General features: G+C 58.8%; 1 protein-coding gene across 1 annotated transcript in view; it reads right to left on the minus strand.

Moving 5' to 3' along the window:
* pitpnbl (phosphatidylinositol transfer protein, beta, like) overlaps nt 1-24,527 on the minus strand; it is a 73,930-nt gene that overhangs the window by 25,274 nt on the left and 24,129 nt on the right. The window contains exons 3-6 of the mRNA XM_063063054.1: nt 6,827-6,972; nt 6,569-6,660; nt 5,279-5,286; nt 4,950-5,024 (exon numbers count right to left, since the gene is read on the minus strand). Coding sequence (XP_062919124.1) covers nt 4,950-5,024; nt 5,279-5,286; nt 6,569-6,660; nt 6,827-6,972 — 321 coding nt within the window. The remainder of the gene's footprint in view (nt 1-4,949; nt 5,025-5,278; nt 5,287-6,568; nt 6,661-6,826; nt 6,973-24,527) is intronic.

A 24,527-nucleotide genomic window follows, 5' to 3' on the forward strand; every position in this document is an offset into this window, starting at 1 on the left:
ACTGACCGTCCCCTCCCTCTCACTGACCGTCCCCTCTCTCTCACTGACCGCCCACCCCCCACCGACCGTCCCGTCTCCCTCTCACTGACCGTCCCCTCTACCCTCTCACTGACCGTCCCCTCTCCCTCACCGACCGTCCCCTCCCCCTCACCGACCGTCCCCTCTCCCCCCTCACTGACCGTCCCCTCTCCCTCACCGACCGTCCCCTCCCCCTCACCGACCGTCCCCTCTCCCCCTCTCACTGACCGTCCCCTCCCCCTCACCGACCGTCCCCTCCCCCTCACCGACCGTCCCCTCTCCCTCTCACTGACCGTCCCCTCCCCCTCACTGACCGTCCCCTCCCCCTCACTGACCGTCCCCTCTCCCTCTCACTGACCGTCCCCTCTACCCTCTCACTGACCGTCCCCTCCCCCTCACTGACCGTCCCCTCCCTCTCACTGACCGTCCCCTCTCTCTCACTGACCGCCCCCCCCTCACCGACCGTCCCCTCCCCCTCACCGACCGTCCCCTCTCCCCCTCTCCCTGACCGTCCCCTCTACCCTCTCACTGACCGTCCCCTCCCTCTCACCAACCGTCCCCTCCCCCTCACTGACCGTCCCCTCTCCCCCTCTCACTGACCGTCCCCTCCCCCTCACTGACCGTCCCCTCCCCCTCACCGACCGTCCCCTCTCCCCCCCTCACTGACCGTCCCCTCCCCCTCACCGACCGTCCCCTCCCCCTCACCGACCGTCCCCTCTCCCCCTCACAGACCGTCCCCTCTCCCCCTCTCACTGACCGTCCCCTCTCCCCCTCTCACTGACCGTCCCCTCCCCCTCACTGACCGTCCCCTCCCCCTCACTGACCGTCCCCTCCCCCTCACCGACCGTCCCCTCTCCCCCTCTCACTGACCGTCCCCTCCCCCTCACTGACCGTCCCCTCTCCCCCTCTCACTGACCGTCCCCTCCCCCTCACTGACTGTCCCCTCCCCCTCACCGACCGTCCCCTCTCCCCCCTCACTGACCGTCCCCTCCCCCTCACTGACTGTCCCCTCCCCCTCACCGACTGTCCCCTCCCCCTCACCAACCGTCCCCTCTCCCCCTCACAGACCGTCCCCTCTCCCCCCTCACTGACCGTCCCCTCCCCCTCACTGACCGTCCCCTCTCCCCCTCTCACTGACCGTCCCCTCCCCCTCACCGACCGTCCCCTCTCCCCCTCTCACTGACCGTCCCCTCCCCCTCACTGACTGTCCCGTCCCCCTCACCGACCGTCCCCTCTCCCCCCTCACTGACCGTCCCCTCTCCCCCTCTCACTGACCGTCCCCTCCCCCTCACCGACCGTCCCCTCTCCCCCCTCACGGACCGTCCCCTCCCCCTCACCGACCGTCCCCTCCCCCTCACCGACCGTCCCCTCCCCCTCACCGACCGTCCCCTCTCCCTCTCACTGACCGTCCCCTCTCCCCCTCTCACTGACCGTCCCCTCCCCCTCACTGACCGTCCCCTCCCTCTCACTGACCGTCCCCTCTCTCTCACTGACCGCCCACCCCCCACCGACCGTCCCATCTCCCTCTCACTGACCGTCCCCTCTACCCTCTCACTGACCGTCCCCTCTCCCTCACCGACCGTCCCCTCCCCCTCACCGACCGTCCCCTCTCCCCCTCTCACTGACCGTCCCCTCCCCCTCACCGACCGTCCCCTCCCCCTCACCGACCGTCCCCTCTCCCTCTCACTGACCGTCCCCTCTACCCTCTCACTGACCGTCCCCTCCCCCTCACTGACCGTCCCCTCCCTCTCACTGACCGTCCCCTCTCTCTCACTGACCGCCCCCCCCTCACCGACCGTCCCCTCCCCCTCACCGACCGTCCCCTCTCCCCCTCTCCCTGACCGTCCCCTCTACCCTCTCACTGACCGTCCCCTCCCTCTCACCAACCGTCCCCTCCCCCTCACTGACCGTCCCCTCTCCCCCTCTCACTGACCGTCCCCTCCCCCTCACCGACCGTCCCCTCCCCCTCACTGACCGTCCCCTCTACCCTCTCACTGACCGTCCCCTCTCCCTCACCGAGCATCCCCTCCCCCTCACTGACCGTCCCCTCTCCCCCCTCACTGACCGTCCCCTCTCCCTCACTGACCGTCCCCTCCCCCTCACCGACCGTCCCCTCTCCCTCACTGACCGTCCCCTCTCTCCCCCTCACTGACCGTCCCCTCTCCCTCACTGACCGTCCCCTCCCCCTCACCGACCGTCCCCTCCCCCTCACTGACCGTCCCCTCTACCCTCTCACCGACCGTCCCCTCTCCCCCTCTCACCGACCTCCCCTCCCCCTCACTGACCGTCCCCTCTCCCTTACTGACCGTCCCCTCCCCCTCACCGACCGTCCCCTCTCCCCCTCTCACCGACCTCCCCTCCCCCTCACTGACCGTCCCCTCTCCCTTACTGACCGTCCCCTCCCCCTCACCGACCGTCCCCTCCCCCTCACCGACCGTCCCCTCTCCCCCTCTCACTGACCGTCCCCTCTACCCTCTCACTGACCGTCCCCTCTCCCTCACCGACCGTCCCCTCCCCCTCACTGACCGTCCCCTCTCTCTCACTGACGGTCCCCTCCCCCTCACCGACCGTCCCCTCTCCCCCTCTCACCGACCGTCCCCTCCCCCTCACCGACCGTCCCCTCTCCCCCTCTCACTGACCGTCCCCTCCCCCTCACCGACCGTCCCCTCTCCCCCTCTCACTGACCGTCCCCTCCCCCTCACTGACCGTCCCCTCTCCCCCTCTCACTGACCGTCCCCTCTCCCCCTCACCCACCGTCCCCTCCCCCTCACCCACCGTCCCCTCCCCCTCACTGACCGTCCCCTCTCCCCCTCTCACTGACTGTCCCCTCTCCCTCACTGACCGTCCCCTCTCCCCCTCTCACTGACCATCCCCTCCCCCTCTCACCGACCGTTCCCTCCCCCTCACCCACCGTCCCCTCCCCACCTCACCGACCGTTCCCACTCCCCCTCTAACTGACCGTCCCCTCCCCCCACACCGACCGTCCCCTCCCCCTCACCGACCGTCCCCTCCCCCTCACCGACCGTCCCCTCTCCCTCAGCGAACGTCCCCTCCCCCTCTCACCGACCGTCCCGTCCCCCCCACCCACCGTCCCCTCACCCTCACCCACCGTCCCCTCCCCACCTCACCGACCGTCCCCTCCCTCTCACCAACCGTCCACTCTCCCTCACCGACCGTCCCCTCTCCCTCACCGACCGTCCCCTCTCCCTCACCGACCGTTCCCTCTCCCCCCCTCACCGACCGTTCCCTCTCCCCCTTCACCGACCGGCCCCTCTCCCCCTCAGTGACCGTCCCCTCCCCCCCACCTACCGTCCCCTCTCCCCCCTCACCGACCGTCCCCTCTCCCCCAGTCACCGACCGTCCCCTCCCCCCCACCGACTGTCCACACTCCCTCACCGACCGTCCCCTCTCCCCCTCTCACCGACCGTCCCCTCCCCCTCTCACCGTCCCCTCCCCCCGACCCACCGTCCCCTCCCTCTCACCGACCGTCCCCTCCCCCTCACCCACCGTCCCCTCTCCCTCACCGACCGTCCCCTCTCTCCCTTCACCGACCGTCCCCTCCCCCTTCACCCACCGTCCCCTCTCCCCCTCACCCACCGTCCCCTCTCCCCCCTCACCCACCGTCCCCTCCCCCCCTCACCGACCGTCCCCTCCCCCCCTCACCGACCGTTCCCTCTCCCCCTTCACCGACCGACCCCGCTCCCCTTCAGTGACCGTCCCCTCCCCCCATCTACCGTCCCCTCTCCCCCCCACCGACTGTCCACACTCCCTCACCGACCGTCCCCTCTCCCCCTCACCCACCGTCCCCTCCCCCCTCACCGACCGTCCCCTCTCCCCCTCACCGACCGTCCCCTCTCCCCCCTCACCGACCATCCCCTCTCCCTCACCGACCGTCCCCTCCCCCTCACCCACCGTCCCCTCTCCCCCTCACCCACCGTCCCCTCTCCCCCCCTCACCGACCGTCCCCTCTCCCCCTCACCGACCGTTCCCTCTCCCCCTTCACCGACCGACTCCGCTCCCCCTCAGTGACCGTCCCCTCTCCCCCTCAGTGACCGTCCCCTCCCCCCACCTACCGTCCCCTCTCCCCCCTCACCGACCGTCCCCTCTCCCCCAGTCACCGACCGTCCCCTCCCCCCCACCGACTGTCCACACTCCCTCACCGACCGTCCCCTCTCCCCCTCTCACCGACCGTCCCCTCCCTCTCACCGACCGTCCCCTCTCCCTCACCGACCGTCCCCTCCCCCTCACCGACCGTTCCCTCTCCCCCTGACTGTCCCCGCCCCCTCACCGACCGTCCCCTCTCCCCCTCACCCACCGTCCCCTCCCCCCTCACCGACCGTCCCCTCTCCCCCTCCCCGACCGTCCCCTCTCCCCCTCACCGACCGTCCCCTCTCCCCCCTCACCGACCGTCCCCTCTCCCCCAGTTACCGACCGTCCCCTCCCCCCCACCGACTGTCCACACTCCCTCACCGACCGTCCCCTCTCCCCCTCTCACCGACCGTCCCCTCCCCCCTCACCGACCGTCCCCTCCCCCCTCTCACCGACCGTCCCCTCTCCCTCACTGACCGTCCCCTCCCCCTCACCGACCGTTCCCTCTCCCCCTCTCACTGACTGTCCCCGCCCCCTCACCGACCGTCCCCTCTCTCCCTCACCGACCGTCCCCTCCCCCCTCACCGACCGTCCCCTCTCCCCCTCACCGACCGTCCCCTCTCCCCCCTCACCGACCGTCCCCTCCACCTTCACCCGTCCCCTCTCCCCCTCACCCACCGTCCCCTCCCCCCCTCACCGACCGTCCCCTCCCCCCCCTCACCGTCCGTCCCCTCCCCCCCTCACCGACCGTCCCCTCCCCCCCTCACCGACCGTCCCCTCCCCCCCCCTCACCGACCGTCCCCTCCCCCCCTCACCGACCGTCCCCTCTCCCCCTCACTCACGTTTTCCTGCTCCCCCAGGTCAGGCTTGTGCCAGGTCTCGATCTTCACAAAGAAATCGTCTTTCATGTACTCGTTCTGTAAGGAGAGAACGGGGAGATACACCATTCGGGGAGGCCTTTGGGAGAACCGCGCTGGGTGGGCCGAGAAACAGGGAGGTGATGAGGGAGGGGGAAAGGGAAGGAGACAGTTGGGGGAAGAGAGGACGTGTCACTGTGAGGTGGGTGCTGACAGTCTATGGGGAGGAGAGGTGATTTGGTGCACGGGTGCCTGGGTGGAGAGGGCCAGGTCTGGGGCACAGAGACCAGTAGTGGGGAGGGGGAGCCACTTACCGTGACGACTGGGTCCACACAGCAGCAGGGAGGCACATGGAAGAGAGGGAGACCGGATTACTCAGGGCACTGCCCCCCTGCCACACTCCTCCCCACACCCCCACAAACACATCGATCCCAGGCCCTCTGCCTAGCTGTCTACGTGACACACAAGCCTGGACAGTACGATGTTGCCCGTGTAGCAGATCCCCCTCCCCACGCTGATCAACCCAAAGCAACAGCAGTCGACAGCAGCAGTGTTGAGCTCAACGTCCGACCGCCTGAGGGTCTCCAGCTCTGAGTTCCCCTCAGGGTTTCCTCCCAAAACCTTCCCCGTGACTGGCCACAGCCACAAGGTTTGAGACGTGTAGATCAGCTGCCGGCCACGTCCGATGGGTCCCGTCTGCCCCAAGATACTGGTCAGAAAGTGTCATTAACCCACTTCTGCCCCTTCTCCTGTCAGTAGACATGGTTCTGCTGGGCTTAGTAGCGAAGCCACACGCAAAGCCCAGGAACTGGAATTGGTTGTCAGAGGCCGTTGGAGCCACACGCCATTGGGAGCTTGTCCCCATTACCACCCCCGGCTATAACGATCTTAAATAACCATCTCCCCAATCCAAATCCTAGGAATATCAACTCCAAATCCTCCCCCCACACAACACCCCACTGCCTACCATGCTGTGCCTCCCAGGGCGGAAGGGGCAAGTAATTCTGATCAGCAGAGTACAGGGCCCTTTGAAAGGATGGTAACATTTCCCTATGACTCTCAAACTCAATCCCCCAACTAGTGAAGGCCAGTACAGCGAACACCGCTTTAACCATCCTGGCAGCTTTGAGGGATTTATGGACACGGACCCTGACATCCCGCTGTTCCTCCATAACTAACCCTGTATTCCTCCAAAGTGAATCACTTTACACTTCTCTGGGTCGAATCCATCTGTAAAATCAATCTCAACCTGGCTCTCTGATCTGTTACCAGCTTTGTGCCAAAGAGTCTGGAATGTATCTGCCGGAACGAGCACGTTCCACATTCCCCAACCCACCACTCTCTGTAAGAAAAACCTACCTCTTTCTGCAGGCAGTTCCCAGCCCGTCCAAATCACCGTAAAACACCAGCCAGCGTAACACCCATCCTGCACACACAGACCCTCAGTGCTGGTCCCCTCTCTCTCTCACACACACACAGACACACACACACAGACACACACACACACACACACACACACACACACATACACAGTGTGAAGGCCAGTCTCTGTCTCTCTCTCTCACACTCACACTCACAGATCTGGACGGGCAAACAGTACTCACTGGTCCGGCAGTACGGATACGCGTTCCATGCCTTCTCATGGACAATCAGTGACCCTTCCGGAGCCAGGAGCCGGATGAACTGGGGAACTTTACTGTGGGAGAATGAGAGAGAGGAGTCAGGCGCCATCACTCGCAGGCACAGAGACAAACTGCGCGGGGAGAGTGCAGAAAGGAGGGTAAAACAGTGGGAAGGAGAAAGGGAGAGGGATGGAAGGATACCAGACACGTGCATCCCACGGTACCGGAACATTGACTCACTTCTCCAGGTAATAGATTTTGTGTGTGTATTGCCCCCGCTCGCCATCCTTTTCGTACGGTTCGTTAATCAGCACCTCGATGCCGTCCCCTCCTCCCGTGTTCTTCTTGCTGGCCTCGGCCACAGAGTACAACTGTCCGACCTGGTACTGAGCACGATGGAAACAGCAGCTGGTCAAAGAGAGAATAACCCTCCACACCGTCCCATCACACTCAGAGAGAATCTCCCTCCACGCCGTCCCATCACACTCAGAATCTCCCTCCACGCCGTCCCATCACACTCAGAGAGAATCTCCCTCCACGCCGTCCCATCACACTCAGAATCTCCCTCCACGCCGTCCCGTCACACTCACAGAGAATCTCCCTCCACAACGTCCCATCACACTCAGAGAGAATCTCCCTCCACCCCGTCCCATCACACTCAGAGAGAATCTCCCACCACACCGTCCCATCACACTCAGAGAGAAACTCCCTCCACACCATCCCATCACTCAGAATCTCCCTCCACACCGTCCAATCACACTCAGAGAGAATCTACCTCCACGCCGTCCCATCACACTCAGAGAGAATCTCCCTCCACGCCGTCCCATCACACTCAGAATCTCCCTCCACGCCGTCCCGTCACACTCACAGAGAATCTCCCTCCACAACGTCCCATCACACTCAGAGAGAATCTCCCTCCACCCCGTCCCATCACACTCAGAGAGAATCTCCCACCACACCGTCCCATCACACTCAGAGAGAAACTCCCTCCACACCATCCCATCACTCAGAATCTCCCTCCACACCGTCCAATCACACTCAGAGAGAATCTACCTCCACGCCGTCCCATCACACTCAGAGAGAATCTCCCTCCACACCGTCACATCACACTCAGAGAGAATCTCCCTCCACACCGTCCCATCACACTCAGAGAGAATCTCCCTCCACACCGTCCCATCACACTCAGAGAGAATCTCCCTCCACACCGTCCCATCACAGTCAGAGAGAATCTCCCTCCACACCGTCCAATTACACTCAGAGAGAATCTCCTTCCACGCCGTCCCATCACACTCAGAGCGAATCTCCCTCCACACCGTCCCATTACACTCAGAGAGAATCTCCCTCCACACCGTCCCATCACAGTCAGAATTTCCCTCCAAACTGTCCCATTACACTCAGAGAGAATCTCCCTCCACACCATCCCATCACTCACGAATCTCCCTCCACACCGTCCAATCACACTCAGAGAGAATCTCCCTCCACCCCGTCCCATCACACGCAGAGAGAATCTCCCTCTACACCGTCCCATCACACTCAGAGAGAATCTCCCACCACACCGTCCCATCACACTCAGAGAGAATCTCCCTCCACACCATCCCATCACGCAGAATCTCCCTCCACAGCGTCCCATCACACTCAGAGAGAATTTCCCTCCACGCCATCACATCACACTCAGAGAGAATCTCCCTCCATGCCGTCCCATCACACTCAGAGAGAATCTCCCTCCGCGCCGTCCCATCACACTCACGAGAGAATCTCCCTCCACGCCGTCCCATGACACTCAGAGAGAATCTACCTCCACGCCGTCCCATCATACTCAGAGAGAATCTCCCTCCACACCGTCCCATCACTCAGAGAGAATCTCCCTCCACGCCGTCCCATCAGTCAGAGAGAATCTCCCTCCACACGGTCCCGTCACACTCAGAGAGAATCTCCCTCCACACCGTCCCATCACACTCAGAGAGAATCTCCCTCCACGCTGTCCCATCACACTCAGAGAGAATCTCCCTCCACACCGTCCCCTCACACTCAGAGAGAATCTCCCTCCACGCCGTCCCATCACACTCAGAGAGAATCTCCCTCCACACCGTCCCATCACAGTCAGAGAGAATCTCCCTCCACACTGACCCATCACACTCAGAGAGAATCTCCCTCCACACCGTCCCATCACTCAGAATCTCCCTCCACACCGTCCCATAACACTCAGAGAGAATCTCCCTCCTCGCCGTCCCATCACTCAGAATCTCCCTCCACGCTGTCCCATCACACTCACAGAGAATCTCCCTCCACAACGTCCCATCACACTCAGAGAGAATCTCCCTCCACACCGTCCCATCACACTCAGAGAGAATCTCCCTCAACACCGTCCCATCACTCAGAGAGAATCTCCCTCCACACCGTCCCATCAGTCCGAGAGAATCTCCCTCCACGCCGTCCCATCACACTCAGAGAGAATCTCCCTCCACGCCGTCCCATCACACTCAGAGAGAATCTCCCTCCACGCCGTCCCATCACACTCAGAGAGAATCTCCCTCCACACCGTCACATCACACTCAGAGAGAATCTCCCTCCACACCGTCCCATCACACTCAGAGAGAATCTCCCTCCACACCGTCCCATCACACTCAGAGAGAATCTCCCTCCACACCGTCCCATCACAGTCAGAGAGAATCTCCCTCCACACCGTCCAATTACACTCAGAGAGAATCTCCTTCCACGCCGTCCCATCACACTCAGAGCGAATCTCCCTCCACACCGTCCCATTACACTCAGAGAGAATCTCCCTCCACACCGTCCCATCACAGTCAGAATTTCCCTCCAAACTGTCCCATTACACTCAGAGAGAATCTCCCTCCACACCATCCCATCACTCACGAATCTCCCTCCACACCGTCCAATCACACTCAGAGAGAATCTCCCTCCACCCCGTCCCATCACACGCAGAGAGAATCTCCCTCTACACCGTCCCATCACACTCAGAGAGAATCTCCCACCACACCGTCCCATCACACTCAGAGAGAATCTCCCTCCACACCATCCCATCACGCAGAATCTCCCTCCACAGCGTCCCATCACACTCAGAGAGAATTTCCCTCCACGCCATCACATCACACTCAGAGAGAATCTCCCTCCATGCCGTCCCATCACACTCAGAGAGAATCTCCCTCCGCGCCGTCCCATCACACTCACGAGAGAATCTCCCTCCACGCCGTCCCATGACACTCAGAGAGAATCTACCACCACGCCGTCCCATCATACTCAGAGAGAATCTCCCTCCACACCGTCCCATCACTCAGAGAGAATCTCCCTCCACGCCGTCCCATCAGTCAGAGAGAATCTCCCTCCACACGGTCCCGTCACACTCAGAGAGAATCTCCCTCCACACCGTCCCATCACACTCAGAGAGAATCTCCCTCCACGCTGTCCCATCACACTCAGAGAGAATCTCCCTCCACACCGTCCCCTCACACTCAGAGAGAATCTCCCTCCACGCCGTCCCATCACACTCAGAGAGAATCTCCCTCCACACCGTCCCATCACAGTCAGAGAGAATCTCCCTCCACACTGACCCATCACACTCAGAGAGAATCTCCCTCCACACCGTCCCATCACTCAGAATCTCCCTCCACACCGTCCCATTACACTCAGAGAGAATCTCCCTCCTCGCCGTCCCATCACTCAGAATCTCCCTCCACGCTGTCCCATCACACTCACAGAGAATCTCCCTCCACAACGTCCCATCACACTCAGAGAGAATCTCCCTCCACACCGTCCCATCACACTCAGAGAGAATCTCCCTCAACACCGTCCCATCACTCAGAGAGAATCTCCCTCCACACCGTCCCATCAGTCCGAGAGAATCTCCCTCCACGCCGTCCCATCACACTCAGAGAGAATCTCCCTCCACGCCGTCCCATCACACTCAGAGAGAATCTCCCTCCACGCCGTCCCATCACACTCAGAGAGAATCTCCCTCCACACCGTCCCATCACACTCAGAGAGAATCTCCCTCCACGCCGTCCCATCACACTCAGAGAGAATCTCCCTCCACACCGTCCCATCACACTCACAGAGAATCTCCCTCCACACCGTCCCATCACACTCAGAGAGAATCTCCCTCCACACCGTCCCATCAGTCAGAGAGAATCTCCCTCCACACCGTCCCATCACACTCAGAGAGAATCTCCCTCCACACCGTCCCATCACACTCAGAGAGAATCTCCTTCCACGCCGTCCCATCACACTCAGAAAGAATCTCCTTCCACACCGTCCCATCACACTCAGAGAGAATCTCCCTCCACACCGTCACATCACACTCAGAGAGAATCTCCCTCCACACCGTCCCATCACACTCAGAGAGAATCTCCCACCACACCGTCCCATCACACTCAGAGAGAATCTCCCTCCACACCATCCCATCACTCAGAATCTCCCTCCACACCGTCCCATCACACTCAGAGAGAATCTCCCTCCACGCCATCACATCACACTCAGAGAGAATCTCCCTCCACGCCGTCCCATCACACTCAGAGAGAATCTCCCTCCGCGCCGTCCCATCACACTCACGAGAGAATCTCCCTCCACGCCGTCCCATGACACTCAGAGAGAATGTACCTCCACGCCGTCCCATCACACTCAGAGAGAATCTCCCTCCACACCGTCCCATCACTCAGAGAGAATCTCCCTCCACGCCGTCCCATCACACTCAGAGAGAATCTCCCTCCACACCGTCCCATCACTCAGAGAGAATCTCCCTCCACGCCGTCCCATCAGTCAGAGAGAATCTCCCTCCACACCGTCCCGTCACACTCAGAGAGAATCTCCCTCCACGCAGTCCCATCACACTCAGAGAGAATCTCCCTCCACGCCGTCCCATCACACTCAGAATTTCCCTCCACACCGTCCCATGACACTCAGAGAGAATCTCCCTCCACGCAGTCCCATCACACTCAGAGAGAATCTCCCTCCACGCCGTCCCATCACACTCAGAATTTCCCTCCACGCCGTCCCATCACACTCACAGAGAATCTCCCTCCACAACGTCCCATCACACTCAGAGAGAATCTCCCTCCACGCCGTCCCATCACACTCAGAGAGAATCTCCCTCCACGCCGTCCCATCACACTCAGAGAGACTCTCCCTCCACGCCGTCCCATCACACTCAGAGAGAATCTCCCTCCACACCGTCCCATCACGTAGAGAGAATCTCCCTCCATGCCGTCCCATCAGTCAGAGAGAATCTCTCTCTACACCGTCCCATCACACTCAGAGAGAATATCCCTCCACACCGTCCCATCACACTCAGACAGAATCTCCCTCCACGCCGTCCCATGACACTCAGAGAGAATCTCCCTCCACACCGTCCCATTACACTCAGAGAGAATCTCCCTCCACGCCGTCCCATCACACTCAGAGAGAATCTCCCTCCACACCGTCCCATCACACTCACAGAGAATCTCCCTCCACACCGTCCCATCACACTCAGAGAGAATCACCCTCCAAACTGTCCCATTACACTCAGAGAAAATCTCCCTCCACACCATCCCATCACTCAGAATCTCCCTCCACACCGTCCCATCACACTCAGAGAGAATCTCCCTCCACGCCGTCACATCACACTCAGAGAGAATCTCCCTCCACGCCGTCACATCACACTCAGAGAGAATCTCCCTCCACGCCGTCCCATCACACTCACGAGAGAATCTCCCTCCACGCCGTCCCATGACACTCAGAGAGAACCTACCTCCACGCCGTCCCATCACACTCAGAGAGAATCTCCCTCCACACCGTCCCATCACTCAGAGAGAATCTCCCTCCACACCGTCCCATCACACTCAGAGAGAATCTCCCTCCACACCGTCCCATCACACTCAGAGAGAATCTCCCTCCACACCGTCCCATTACATTCTGACAGAATCTCCCTCCACACCGTCCCATCACACTCACGAGAGAATCTCCCTCCACGCCGTCCCATGACACTCAGAGAGAATCTACCTCCACGCCGTCCCATCATACTCAGAGAGAATCTCCCTCCACACCGTCCCATCACTCAGAGAGAATCTCCCTCCACGCCGTCCCATCAGTCAGAGAGAATCTCCCTCCACACGGTCCCGTCACACTCAGAGAGAATCTCCCTCCACACCGACCCATCACACTCAGAGAGAATCTCCCTCCACGCTGTCCCATCACACTCAGAGAGAATCTCCCTCCACACCGTCCCCTCACACTCAGAGAGAATCTCCCTCCACGCCGTCCCATCACACTCAGAGAGAATCTCCCTCCACACCGTCCCATCACAGTCAGAGAGAATCTCCCTCCACACTGACCCATCACACTCAGAGAGAATCTCCCTCCACACCGTCCCATCACTCAGAATCTCCCTCCACACCGTCCCATTACACTCAGAGAGAATCTCCCTCCTCGCCGTCCCATCACTCAGAATCTCCCTCCACGCTGTCCCATCACACTCACAGAGAATCTCCCTCCACAACGTCCCATCACACTCAGAGAGAATCTCCCTCCACACCGTCCCATCACACTCAGAGAGAATCTCCCTCAACACCGTCCCATCACTCAGAGAGAATCTCCCTCCACACCGTCCCATCAGTCCGAGAGAATCTCCCTCCACGCCGTCCCATCACACTCAGAGAGAATCTCCCTCCACGCCGTCCCATCACACTCAGAGAGAATCTCCCTCCACGCCGTCCCATCACACTCAGAGAGAATCTCCCTCCACACCGTCCCATCACACTCAGAGAGAATCTCCCTCCACGCCGTCCCATCACACTCAGAGAGAATCTCCCTCCACACCGTCCCATCACACTCACAGAGAATCTCCCTCCACACCGTCCCATCACACTCAGAGAGAATCTCCCTCCACACCGTCCCATCAGTCAGACAGAATCTCCCTCCACACCGTCCCATCACACTCAGAGAGAATCTCCCTCCACACCGTCCCATCACACTCAGAGAGAATCTCCTTCCACGCCGTCCCATCACACTCAGAAAGAATCTCCTTCCACACCGTCCCATCACACTCAGAGAGAATCTCCCTCCACACCGTCACATCACACTCAGAGAGAATCTCCCTCCACACCGTCCCATCACACTCAGAGAGAATCTCCGTCCACACCATCCCATCACTCACGAATCTCCCTCCACACCGTCCAATCACACTCAGAGAGAATCTCCCTCCACCCCGTTCCATCACACTCAGAGAGAATCTCCCTCCACACCGTCCCATCACACTCAGAGAGAATCTCCCACCACACCGTCCCATCACACTCAGAGAGAATCTCCCTCCACACCATCCCATCACTCAGAATCTCCCTCCACACCGTCCCATCACACTCAGAGAGAATCTCCCTCCACGCCATCACATCACACTCAGAGAGAATCTCCCTCCACGCCGTCCCATCACACTCAGAGAGAATCTCCCTCCGCGCCGTCCCATCACACTCACGAGAGAATCTCCCTCCACGCCGTCCCATGACACTCAGAGAGAATGTACCTCCACGCCGTCCCATCACACTCAGAGAGAATCTCCCTCCACACCGTCCCATCACTCAGAGAGAATCTCCCTCCACGCCGTCCCATCACACTCAGAGAGAATCTCCCTCCACACCGTCCCATCACTCAGAGAGAATCTCCCTCCACGCCGTCCCATCAGTCAGAGAGAATCTCCCTCCACACCGTCCCGTCACACTCAGAGAGAATCTCCCTCCACGCAGTCCCATCACACTCAGAGAGAATCTCCCTCCACGCCGTCCCATCACACTCAGAATTTCCCTCCACACCGTCCCATGACACTCAGAGAGAATCTCCCTCCACGCAGTCCCATCACACTCAGAGAGAATCTCCCTCCACGCCGTCCCATCACACTCAGAATTTCCCTCCACGCCGTCCCATCACACTCACAGAGAATCTCCCTCCACAACGTCCCATCACACTCAGAGAGAATCTCCCTCCACGCCGTCCCATCACACTCAGAGAGAATCTCCCTCCACGCCGTCCCATCACACTCAGAGAGAATCTCCCTCCACGCCGTCCCATCACACTCAGAGAGAATCTCCCTCCACACCGTCCCATCACGTAGAGAGAATCTCCCTCCATGCCGTCCCATCAGTCAGAGAGAATCTCTCTCTACACCGTCCCATCACACTCAGAGAGAATATCCCTCCACACCGTCCCATCACACTCAGAGAGAATCTCCCTCCACACCATCCCATCACACTCAGAGAGAATCTCCCTCCACGCCGTCCCATGACACTCAGAGAGAATCTCCCTCCACACCGTCCCATTACACTCAGAGAGAATCTCCCTCCACGCCGTCCCATCACACTCAGAGAGAATCTCCCTCCACACCGTCCCATCACACTCACAGAGAATCTCCCTCCACACCGTCCCATCACACTCAGAGAGAATCACCCTCCAAACTGTCCCATTACACTCAGAGAAAATCTCCCTCCACACCATCCCATCACTCAGAATCTCCCTCCACACCGTCCCATCACACTCAGAGAGAATCTCCCTCCACGCCGTCACATCACACTCAGAGAGAATCTCCCTCCACGCCGTCACATCACACTCAGAGAGAATCTCCCTCCACGCCGTCCCATCACACTCACGAGAGAATCTCCCTCCACGCCGTCCCATGACACTCAGAGAGAACCTACCTCCACGCCGTCCCATCACACTCAGAGAGAATCTCCCTCCACACCGTCCCATCACTCAGAGAGAATCTCCCTCCACACCGTCCCATCACACTCAGAGAGAATCTCCCTCCACACCGTCCCATCACACTCAGAGAGAATCTCCCTCCACACCGTCCCATTACATTCTGACAGAATCTCCCTCCACACCGTCCCATCAGTCAGAGAGAATCTCCCTCCACACCGTCCCATCACACTCAGAGAGAATCTCCCTCCACACCGTCCCATCATACTCAGAGAGAATCTCCTTCCACGCCATCCCATCACACTCAGAGAGAATCTCCCTCCACACCGTCCCATCACACTCAGAGAGAGTCTCCCTCCACACCGTCCCATAACTCAGAATCTCCCTCCACACCATCCCATCACAGTCCGAATCTCCCTCCAAACCGTCCCATTACACTCAGAGAGAATCTCCCTCCACTCCGTCCCATCACACTCAGAGAGAATCTCCCTCTACGCCGTCACATCACACTCAGAGAGAATCTCCCTCCACACCGTCCCATCACAGTCAGTGGGAGATTCTCCCTCCACACCGTCCCATCACTCAGAATCTCCCTCCACACCGTCCCATCACTCAGAATCTCCCTCCACGCCGTCCCATCACACTCACGAGAGAATCTCCCTCCACACCGTCCCATGACACTCAGAGAGAATCTCCCTCCACGCCGTCCCATCACACTCAGAGAGAATCTCCCTCCACGCCGTCCCATGACACTCAGAGAGAATGTACCTCCACGCCGTCCCATCACACTCAGAGAGAATCTCCCTCCACACCGTCCCATCACTCAGAGAGAATCTCCCTCCACGCCGTCCCATCACACTCAGAGAGAATCTCCCTCCACACCGTCCCATCACTCAGAGAGAATCTCCCTCCACGCCGTCCCATCAGTCAGAGAGAATCTCCCTCCACACCGTCCCGTCACACTCAGAGAGAATCTCCCTCCACGCAGTCCCATCACACTCAGAGAGAATCTCCCTCCACGCCGTCCCATCACACTCAGAATTTCCCTCCACACCGTCCCATGACACTCAGAGAGAATCTCCCTCCACGCAGTCCCATCACACTCAGAGAGAATCTCCCTCCACGCCGTCCCATCACACTCAGAATTTCCCTCCACGCCGTCCCATCACACTCACAGAGAATCTATCTCCACAACGTCCCATCACACTCAGAGAGAATCTCCCTCCACGCCGTCCCATCACACTCAGAGAGAATCTCCCTCCACGCCGTCCCATCACACTCAGAGAGAATCTCCCTCCACACCGTCCCATCACGTAGAGAGAATCTCCCTCCATGCCGTCCCATCAGTCAGAGAGAATCTCTCTCTACACCGTCCCATCACACTCAGAGAGAATATCCCTCCACACCGTCCCATCACACTCAGACAGAATCTCCCTCCACGCCGTCCCATGACACTCAGAGAGAATCTCCCTCCACACCGTCCCATTACACTCAGAGAGAATCTCCCTCCACGCCGTCCCATCACACTCAGAGAGAATCTCCCTCCACACCGTCCCATCACACTCACAGAGAATCTCCCTCCACACCGTCCCATCACACTCAGAGAGAATCACCCTCCATACCGTCCCATCAGTCAGAGAGAATCTCCCTCCACACCGTCCCATCACACTCAGAGAGAATCTCCCTCCACACCGTCCCATCACACTCAGAGAGAATCTCCTTCCACGCCATCCCATCACACTCAGAGAGAATCTCCCTCCACACCGTCCCATTACACTCAGAGAGAATCTCCTTCCACGCCGTCCCATCACACTCAGAGCGAATCTCCCTCCACACCGTCCCATTACACTCAGAGAGAATCTCCCTCCACACCGTCCCATCACAGTCAGAATCTCCCTCCAAACTGTCCCATTACACTCAGAGAAAATCTCCCTCCACACCATCCCATCACTCAGAATCTCCCTCCACACCGTCCCATCACACTCAGAGAGAATCTCCCTCCACGCCGTCACATCACACTCAGAGAGAATCTCCCTCCACGCCGTCACATCACACTCAGAGAGAATCTCCCTCCACGCCGTCCCATCACACTCACGAGAGAATCTCCCACCACGCCGTCCCATGACACTCAGAGAGAACCTACCTCCACGCCGTCCCATCACACTCAGAGAGAATCTCCCTCCACACCGTCCCACCACTCAGAGAGAATCTCCCTCCACACCGTCCCATCACACTCAGAGAGAATCTCCCTCCACACCGTCCCATCACACTCAGAGAGAATCTCCCTCCACACCGTCCCATTACATTCTGACAGAATCTCCCTCCACACCGTCCCATCAGTCAGAGAGAATCTCCCTCCACACCGTCCCATCACACTCAGAGAGAATCTCCCTCCACACCGTCCCATCATACTCAGAGAGAATCTCCTTCCACGCCATCCCATCACACTCAGAGAGAATCTCCCTCCACACCGTCCCATCACACTCAGAGAGAGTCTCCCTCCACACCGTCCCATAACTCAGAATCTCCCTCCACACCATCCCATCACACTCAGAGAGAATCTCCCTCCACGCCGTCCCATCACACTCAGAGAGAATCTCCCTCCACGCCGTCCCATCACACTCAGAGAGAATCTCCCTCCACGCCGTCCCATCACACTCAGAGAGAATCTCCCTCCACGCCGTCCCATCACACTCAGAGAGAATCTCCCTCCACGCCGTCCCATCACACTCAGAGAGAATATCCCTCCACGCCGTCCCATTACACTCAGAATCTCCCTCCACACCGTCCCATCACAGTCCGAATCTCCCTCCAAACCGTCCCATTACACTCAGAGAGAATCTCCCTCCACTCCGTCCCATCACACTCAGAGAGAATCTCCCTCTACGCCGTCACATCACACTCAGAGAGAATCTCCCTCCACACCGTCCCATCACAGTCAGTGGGAGATTCTCACTCCACACCGTCCCATCACTCAGAATCTCCCTCCACACCGTCCCATCACTCAGAATCTCCCTCCACGCCGTCCCATCACACTCACGAGAGAATCTCCCTCCACACCGTCCCATGACACTCAGAGAGAATCTCCCTCCACGCCGTCCCATCACACTCAGAGAGAATCTCCCTCCACGCCGTCCCATGACACTCAGAATCTCCCTCCACGCTGTCCCATCACACTCACAGAGAATCTCCCTCCACAACGTCCCATCACACTCAGAGAGAATCTCCCTCCACACCGTCCCATCACACTCAGAGAGAATCTCCCTCCACACCGTCCCATCACTCAGAGAGAATCTCCCTCCACACCGTCCCATCAGTCCGAGAGAATCTCCCTCCACGCCGTCCCATCACACTCAGAGAGAATCTCCCTCCACGCCGTCCCATCACACTCAGAGAGAATCTCCCTCCACGCCGTCCCATCACACTCAGAGAGAATCTCCCTCCACACCGTCCCATCACACTCAGACAGAATCTCCCTCCACGCCGTCCCATGACACTCAGAGAGAATCTCCCTCCACGCCGTCCCATGACACTCAGAGAGAATCTCCCTCCACGCCGTCCCATCACACTCAGAGAGAATCTCCCTCCACACCGTCCCATCACACTCACAGAGAATCTCCCTCCACACCGTCCCATCACACTCAGAGAGAATCTCCCTCCACACCGTCCCATCAGTCAGAGAGAATCTCCCTCCACACCGTCCCATCACACTCAGAGAGAATCTCCCTCCACACCGTCCCATCACACTCAGAGAGAATCTCCTTCCACGCCGTCCCATCACACTCAGAAAGAATCTCCTTCCACACCGTCCCATCACACTCAGAGAGAATCTCCCTCCACACCGTCACATCACACTCAGAGAGAATCTCCCTCCACACCGTCCCATCACACTCAGAGAGAATCTCCGTCCACACCATCCCATCACTCACGAATCTCCCTCCACACCGTCCAATCACACTCAGAGAGAATCTCCCTCCACACCGTCCCATCACACTCAGAGAGAATCTCCCTCCACACCATCCCATCACTCACGAATCTCCCTCCACACCGTCCAATCACACTCAGAGAGAATCTCCCTCCACCCCGTCCCATCACACTCAGAGAGAATCTCCCTCCACACCGTCCCATCACACTCAGAGAGAATCTCCCACCACACCGTCCCATCACACTCAGAGAGAATCTCCCTCCACACCATCCCATCACTCAGAATCTCCCTCCACACCGTCCCATCACACTCAGAGAGAATCTCCCTCCACGCCATCACATCACACTCAGAGAGAATCTCCCTCCACGCCGTCCCATCACACTCAGAGAGAATCTCCCTCCGCGCCGTCCCATCACACTCACGAGAGAATCTCCCTCCACGCCGTCCCATGACACTCAGAGAGAATCTACCTCCACGCCGTCCCATCACACTCAGAGAGAATCTCCCTCCACACCGTCCCATCACTCAGAGAGAATCTCCCTCCACGCCGTCCCATCAGTCAGAGAGAATCTCCCTCCACACCGTCCCGTCACACTCAGAGAGTGTCTCCCTCCACACCGTCCCATCACACTCAGAGAGAATCTCCCTCCACGCTGTCCCATCACACTCAGAGAGAATCTCCCTCCACACCGTCCCATCACACTCAGAGAGAATCTCCCTCCACGCCGTCCCATCACACTCAGAGAGAATCTCCCTCCACGCCATCCCATCACACTCAGAGAGAATCACCCTCCACGCCGTCCCATCACACTCAGAGAGAATCTCCCTCCACACCGTCCCATCACAGTCAGAGAGAATCTCCCTCCACACTGACCCATCACACTCAGAGAGAATCTCCCTCCACACCGTCCCATCACTCAGAATCTCCCTCCACACCGTACCATTACACTCAGAGAGAATCTCCCTCCTCGCCGTCCCATCACTCAGAATCTCCCACCACACCGTCCCATTACACTCAGAGAGAATGTCCCTCCTCGCCGTCGCATCACTCAGAATCTGCCTCCACACCGTCCCATTACACTCAGAGAAAATCTCCCTCCACACCTTCCCATCACAGTCAGAGAGAATCTCCCTCCACACCGTCACATCACACTCAGAGAGAATCTCCCTCCACACCGTCCCATCACACTCAGAGAGAATCTCCCTCCACACCGTCCCATCACTCAGAATCTCCCTCCACACCGTCCCATCACTCAGAATCTCCCTCCACGCCGTCCCATCACACTCACGAGAGAATCTCCCTCCACACCGTCCCATGACACTCAGAGAGAATCTCCCTCCACGCAGTCCCATCACACTCAGAGAGAATCTCCCTCCACGCCGTCCCATCACACTCAGAATTTCCCTCCACGCCGTCCCATCACACTCACAGAGAATCTCCCTCCACAACGTCCCATCACACTCAGAGAGAATCTCCCTCCATGCCGTCCCATCAGTCAGAGAGAATCTCTCTCTACACCGTCCCATCACACTCAGAGAGAATCTCCCTCCACGCCGTCCCATCACACTCAGAGAGAATCTCCCTCCACACCGTCCCATCACACTCAGACAGAATCTCCCTCCACGCCGTCCCATGACACTCAGAGAGAATCTCCCTCCACACCGTCCCATTACACTCAGAGAGAATCTCCCTCCACGCCGTCCCATCACACTCAGAGAGAATCTCCCTCCACACCGTCCCATCACACTCACAGAGAATCTCCCTCCACACCGTCCCATCACACTCAGAGAGAATCACCCTCCATACCGTCCCATCAGTCAGAGAGAATCTCCCTCCACACCGTCCCATCACAGTCAGAGAGAATCTCCCTCCACAACGTCCCATCACACTCAGAGAGAATCTCCTTCCACGCCATCCCATCACACTCAGAGAGAATCTCCCTCCACACCGTCCCATTACACTCAGAGAGAATCTCCTTCCACGCCGTCCCATCACACTCAGAGCGAATCTCCCTCCACACCGTCCCATCACAGTCAGAATCTCCCTCCAAACTGTCCCATTACACTCAGAGAAAATCTCCCTCCACACCATCCCATCACTCAGAATCTCCCTCCACACCGTCCAATCACACTCAGAGAGAATCTCCCTCCACACCGTCCCATCACACTGAGAGAGAATCTCCCTCCACGCCGTCACATCACACTCAGAGAGAATCTCCCTCCACGCCGTCCCATCACACTCAGAGAGAATCTCCCTCCACGCCGTCCCATCACACTCACGAGAGAATCTCCCTCCACGCCGTCCCATGACACTCAGAGAGAACCTACCTCCACGCCGTCCCATCACACTCAGAGAGAATCTCCCTCCACACCGTCCCATCACTCAGAGAAAATCTCCCTCCACGCCGTCCCATCAGTCAGAGAGAATCTCCCTCCACACCGTCCCGTCACACTCAGAGAGAATCTCCCTCCACACCGTCCCATGACACTCAGAGAGAATCTCCCTCCACGCCGTCCCATCACAGTCAGAGAGAATCTCCCTCCACACCGTCCCATCACACTCAGAGAGAATCTCCCTCCACGCCGTCCCATCACACTCAGAGAGAATCTCCCTCCACGCCGTCCCATCACGCTCAGAGAGAATCTCCCTCCACGCCGTCCCATCACACTCAGAGATAATCTCCCTCCACGCCGTCCCATCACACTCAGAGAGAATCTCCCTCCACGCCGTCCCATCACACTCAGAGAGAATCTCCCTCCACGCCGTCCTATCACACTCAGAGAGAATCTCCCTCCACACCGTCCCATCACACTCAGACAGAATCTCCCTCCACGCCGTCCCATGACACTCAGAGAGAATCTCCCTCCACGCCGTCCCATGACACTCAGAGAGAATCTCCCTCCACGCCATCCCATCACACTCAGAGAGAATCTCCCTCCACACCGTCCCATCACACTCACAGAGAATCTCCCTCCACACCGTCCCATCACACTCAGAGAGAATCTCCCTCCACACCGTCCCATCAGTCAGAGAGAATCTCCCTCCACACCGTCCCATCACACTCAGAGAGAATCTCCCTCCACACCGTCCCATCACACTCAGAGAGAATCTCCTTCCACGCCGTCCCATCACACTCAGAAAGAATCTCCTTCCACACCGTCCCATCACACTCAGAGAGAATCTCCCTCCACACCGTCACATCACACTCAAGAGAGAATCTCCCTCCACACCGTCCCATCACACTCAGAGAGAATCTCCGTCCACACCATCCCATCACTCACGAATCTCCCTCCACACCGTCCAATCACACTCAGAGAGAATCTCCCTCCACACCGTCCCATCACACTCAGAGAGAATCTCCCACCACACCGTCCCATCACACTCAGAGAGAATCTCCCTCCACACCATCCCATCACTCAGAATCTCCCTCCACACCGTCCCATCACACTCAGAGAGAATCTCCCTCCACGCCATCACATCACACTCAGAGAGAATCTCCCTCCACGCCGTCCCATCACACTCAGAGAGAATCTCCCTCCGCGCCGTCCCATCACACTCACGAGAGAATCTCCCTCCACGCCGTCCCATGACACTCAGAGAGAATCTACCTCCACGCCGTCCCATCACACTCAGAGAGAATCTCCCTCCACACCGTCCCATCACTCAGAGAGAATCTCCCTCCACGCCGTCCCATCACACTCAGAGAGAATCTCCGTCCACACCATCCCATCACTCACGAATCTCCCTCCACACCGTCCAATCACACTCAGAGAGAATCTCCCTCCACACCGTCCCATCACACTCAGAGAGAATCTCCCACCACACCGTCCCATCACACTCAGAGAGAATCTCCCTCCACACCATCCCATCACTCAGAATCTCCCTCCACACCGTCCCATCACACTCAGAGAGAATCTCCCTCCACGCCATCACATCACACTCAGAGAGAATCTCCCTCCACGCCGTCCCATCACACTCAGAGAGAATCTCCCTCCGCGCCGTCCCATCACACTCACGAGAGAATCTCCCTCCACGCCGTCCCATGACACTCAGAGAGAATCTACCTCCACGCCGTCCCATCACACTCAGAGAGAATCTCCCTCCACACCGTCCCATCACTCAGAGAGAATCTCCCTCCACGCCGTCCCATCAGTCAGAGAGAATCTCCCTCCACACCGTCCCGTCACACTCAGAGAGTGTCTCCCTCCACACCGTCCCATCACACTCAGAGAGAATCTCCCTCCACGCAGTCCCATCACACTCAGAGAGAATCTCCCTCCACACCGTCCCATCACACTCAGAGAGAATCTCCCTCCACGCCGTCCCATCACACTCAGAGAGAATCTCCCTCCACGCCATCCCATCACACTCAGAGAGAATCACCCTCCACGCCGTCCCATCACACTCAGAGAGAATCTCCCTCCACACCGTCCCATCACAGTCAGAGAGAATCTCCCTCCACACTGACCCATCACACTCAGAGAGAATCTCCCTCCACACCGTCCCATCACTCAGAATCTCCCTCCACACCGTACCATTACACTCAGAGAGAATCTCCCTCCTCGCCGTCCCATCACTCAAAATCTCCCACCACACCGTCCCATTACACTCAGAGAGAATGTCCCTCCTCGCCGTCGCATCACTCAGAATCTGCCTCCACACCGTCCCATTACACTCAGAGAAAATCTCCCTCCACACCGTCCCATCACAGTCAGAGAGAATCTCCCTCCACACCGTCACATCACACTCAGAGAGAATCTCCCTCCACACCGTCCCATCACACTCAGAGAGAATCTCCCTCCACACCGTCCCATCACACTCAGAGAGAATCTCCCTCCACACCGTCCCATCACTCAGAATCTCCCTCCACACCGTCCCATCACTCAGAATCTCCCTCCACGCCGTCCCATCACACTCACGAGAGAATCTCCCTCCACACCGTCCCATGACACTCAGAGAGAATCTCCCTCCACGCAGTCCCATCACACTCAGAGAGAATCTCCCTCCACGCCGTCCCATCACACTCAGAATTTCCCTGCACGCCGTCCCATCACACTCAGAGAGAATCTCCCTCCACAACGTCCCATCACACTCAGAGAGAATCTCCCTCCACACCGTCCCATTACACTCAGAGAGAATCTCCTTCCACGCCGTCCCATCACACTCAGAGCGAATCTCCCTCCACGCCGTCCCATCACAGTCAGAATCTCCCTCCAAACTGTCCCATTACACTCAGAGAAAATCTCCCTCCACACCATCCCATCACTCAGAATCTCCCTCCACACTGTCCAATCACACTCAGAGAGAATCTCCCTCCACACCGTCCCATCACACTGAGA

This window comes from Mobula hypostoma, chromosome 11, assembly GCF_963921235.1.
Source record: "Mobula hypostoma chromosome 11, sMobHyp1.1, whole genome shotgun sequence".
NCBI lineage: Eukaryota > Metazoa > Chordata > Chondrichthyes > Myliobatiformes > Myliobatidae > Mobula > Mobula hypostoma.